At 32.8% G+C, this 3,652-nt stretch overlaps 1 protein-coding gene across 1 annotated transcript; it reads left to right on the top strand.

The window, feature by feature from the left end:
- Window positions 1-209: 209 nt before the first annotated feature.
- Window positions 210-1,119, top strand: LOTGIDRAFT_141342 (hypothetical protein; the record flags this gene model as incomplete). Its single annotated transcript, XM_009050917.1, has 2 exons — window positions 210-339; window positions 908-1,119. Coding segments are annotated over 2 exons (342 nt in total), but the record flags the coding sequence as incomplete, so codon positions are not given.
- Between the last annotated feature and the right edge of the window lie 2,533 nt (window positions 1,120-3,652).

The following is a 3,652-nucleotide window of genomic DNA, read 5'->3' as shown; positions in this document are numbered from 1 at the left end:
TTTTGGCTTTGTATTTCAACATCTCAAACAGTTCTATTGTAACATGGCAATATTAATATATAAAATTCATGACTTTGTTGTAAAACTTGCAGTTATAATGGGCATATTTTTCTTGTTCATCTTTAGAATTTATTGTTTCTAAGAAACATTTTTAAATATAAACTTAATATTTCTGTTTTTTATATTTTTCAGAAAAAATACCATCAGATGCTACGTTTTTAGGAGCTCAATATTTTAGTTATGATTTATCAAGTCGAGGAGATCCTATAGTTAGTAATAATGATCAGATCTCACTTGATTTCCGTACAAAACAATCTAATGGCCTTTTATTCTTTACTGGTAAGTTAACTCTCATTTTCTTTGATAATTTCAGCAGAGCTGATGTGACTAAAATATATTTTGGGAGTATTTGAGCTCAATATAGGTTGACATAGGTTGAAATGAAGGAACTTTAGGTTTTCAAATTTCCCACTTTTAAATGAGCTGTCTTTGAACAGCTGTATTTTGAAGATTTGAGTTCAATATAGGATGTCTTGAGACCTTTAGGTTTTCAATTCCAATACATTTTTCTATGACAATTTCAAAAGAGCTACCATGATACATCTATTTATAGGAAGATATAGTACCTTAAGATTAATAATTACATGAAGTAAATTAGAGATTATATTTTAATACTTGAAACTTCTTGTGAACTTTCTTATACTAGCCAATTATTTTGTGATTTTGAAACAGTAAAAGGTGCAAATAAGCAAAAAAATTCAGTTGTAAAAATGTTGAGTATATAATAGAAGAAACAAGGTACAGAACCTCTTCTATTATAATCTACTGTATCAATGACCCTGTCCCCCAACTAGCAAATTATTTTGTGCTCTTTCCAAGAAGCAAATTATTTTGTGTTCTCCATCAGGTGATTCTACAGATTATTTAAACGTTGCTATGAAAGATGGAGGAATTATTTTAACGATAAACCTCGGATCAGGAGCGTATGAAACAGAAGTCCGTCCTAGTCATGTACGCTTCGATGACAATAGGTGGCACCACTTGCTCATCAAACGAGAAGCAAGGGAGGTAAGAATTGGAGCAAATTTTTTTGTACTTTACGCTAGATTTTTTGAATAAGAGTTCAACAATTCAACAATTTCCAATCACTTTTGCACAGTTTTAAGTTTTTTCAGCATGATTTTTCGCTATTCAGTCACATGACCTGACTATTCAGCAGCAAATGCTGATTCTTCTGAGAACACCACGCCACATTTTTGTGGTAAAGTAGCTCGATTCACTCTGTATGCATGACTAGATTAACTAACTATTGAGTGTTTTTTTCTCATTGTGGCAGAGATCAGTTGTGACTAGTATTTATAAAAGTTGATATTTACAGATAGATGTGTGCAGATCAGGGCTTCTGTTTAGAATTTAATGGCCACTTTAAAAATTGTTTTGATTTGGTTGGATGTGCAAAGTCCAATACTATATCTGGTATTTATAAATTCATATTGTACAAGTACAATGGAACATTCCCCTTTTTCACTTGATAAAAACTTTTATCATAAAAAAAAAGTTGAAATCTTACAAAAGAAATTGGAACATGTAAGAAATTGTAAAATTTCGAAGTCGTTAAAACACAAGCCCTGATTGTAGAAAGATATTTTAAAATCACATTGCAATTAGAGAATATTGCACCAGAATTAATTAGTTTTATTGTTACAATTTTCAATTTTTGTCGAGAACAGCTTACTAGGGATAAAGGTGTTTGCTTTGTAAGTAATTGTTGGCACGTTAAGGGGCATGCATCTCCTGATTGTTGGCACGTTAAGGGGCATGCATCTCCTAATTGTTGGCACGTTAAGGGGCATGCATCTCCCATTTGTTGGGTCGTAAAGGGGCATGCATCTCCTGATTGTTGGCACCTTAAGGGGCATGCATCTCCTAATTGTTGGCATGTTGAAGGGGCATGCACCTCCTGATTGTTAACACATTAAGGGGCATGCACCTCCTGATTGCTAACACATTAAGAGGCATGCACCTCCTGATTGTTAACACATTAAGGGCATGCACCTCCTGATTGTTAACACATTAAGGGGCATGAACCTCCTGATTGTTAACACATTAAGGGGCATGTATCTCCTAAATGTTGGCACGTTAAGGGGCATGCACCTCCTAGATCTTGTACAACTGTAGAGTTTTTTTTTCAGTTAAAATCCTGTGAACTGGTTTATTATTCTGTTTGACCATTGTTAATGAAATTGTAGTGATTCAGTTGAAATTTACCCCATGCTGAATTTCTTTGTTTATCTCTCTGTTTCCAACAAATTCTTTGATTTTGCGGAAAAGATATTCATGCACATTAAAATCTGACCAGTTCATTATTTTGATAGGTAGTGTAAGTAGTAATCAACACAATAAATTACTGTTTTAATAGTTTCTATTACTATATATTCTACATACAAAATAAAGTGGACTGATCGTGTTTATGAATAATGTGTACAAGTATCTTTGATTGCCTATAAATATCTACGAAAACGGGGCTGCGAATCATTGACCTTTGACCTTGATTAAAAATCTGGAATATTCGGCATTGATCTATGGATCCACTTTTCTTTTGTCATCTCTTTTGGAGACATTAAGTTCACAATGCAAATAACCTGGTGCTTTTATTCGTCCAAATCAAATTCTTAAGCATTTTGGAGCTGGAATCAGACATGATTGGCAAATAGATCCAGAGCATCAGTATAAAACTCTTGACTGGCAAGATTATTCATATCAACAGCCCTGTTTTCAAGTAGAAAGAAAAAAAAACATGATTTGTATTAATTTCTGATTCTTCTAACTTCTTTACCTTTTTTCCATATTTTAAGTCCATTTTTTCCTTGTGGAAAACTTTTTTCCAATGTTTTGTTCATGCCTTTTACGATATTTCCTTCTGTTTGTACAAAAACCTTTCCTTATCCTTGTCTGTCTGATCATTTAATGAACTTTTAATTGCTGTATTTTTCTATGAACTTAAAGTCAGAATGTATTCCAGAAGAAGATTATATGTAAAGTATAGGGGATGTGTTCATTGTTTGAAGTAATTGTCTAGAAGATGATTTTATTGTTCCAGTCATCTGATTTGTGAATTATTCTAATTAACTTTTCAATTAAGTTTTGACTGTCCATGAATATTAGTAAGATTTAAAAGGCATTTAATTAGATGTGTCCTGTAGTTGAGGATGTTGACAAAATTGCAGAAAACATGTATGATAATCTACAAGAACCACCCTTTCGGTTCTGCAGGATTCTGTCTTCCAGTTGGTCCTTGGTCAAAACCTTAGTTCTGTCAGTCAGAGCATTGGAATCTATTTATGACATTTCTTGACTTCCTTCAAACAACATTCATCCAGCTGTTAATGGATACAGATAATCCGAGAAGATCAATGTCAAGAGGTTTGATCAAGGATCAGTTGGTAGACAGAATCCTCGTAAACTGATGGTTATTTCTTAATATCCTTCATTTTCAGCCGTGTCAGATATTGTTAAATTTTTACCGTTGCGTTTTTTGTATTAATATACTCGTGTTTTTCGGAATATTTTGTGCATGTTTTTATTATGCTTTGTAGTTGCCTTCTGTTGTACTTTCATTGTTGCATATTTTAGATTTTTCAAATAAAAATTA

The sequence above is a fragment of the Lottia gigantea genome, assembly GCF_000327385.1.
Source record: "Lottia gigantea unplaced genomic scaffold LOTGIsca_159, whole genome shotgun sequence".
Classification (NCBI taxonomy): Eukaryota; Metazoa; Mollusca; class Gastropoda; family Lottiidae; genus Lottia; species Lottia gigantea.
The sequence above is the reverse complement of the archived record's forward strand: the minus strand, read 5'-3'. Positions and strand labels throughout refer to the sequence as shown.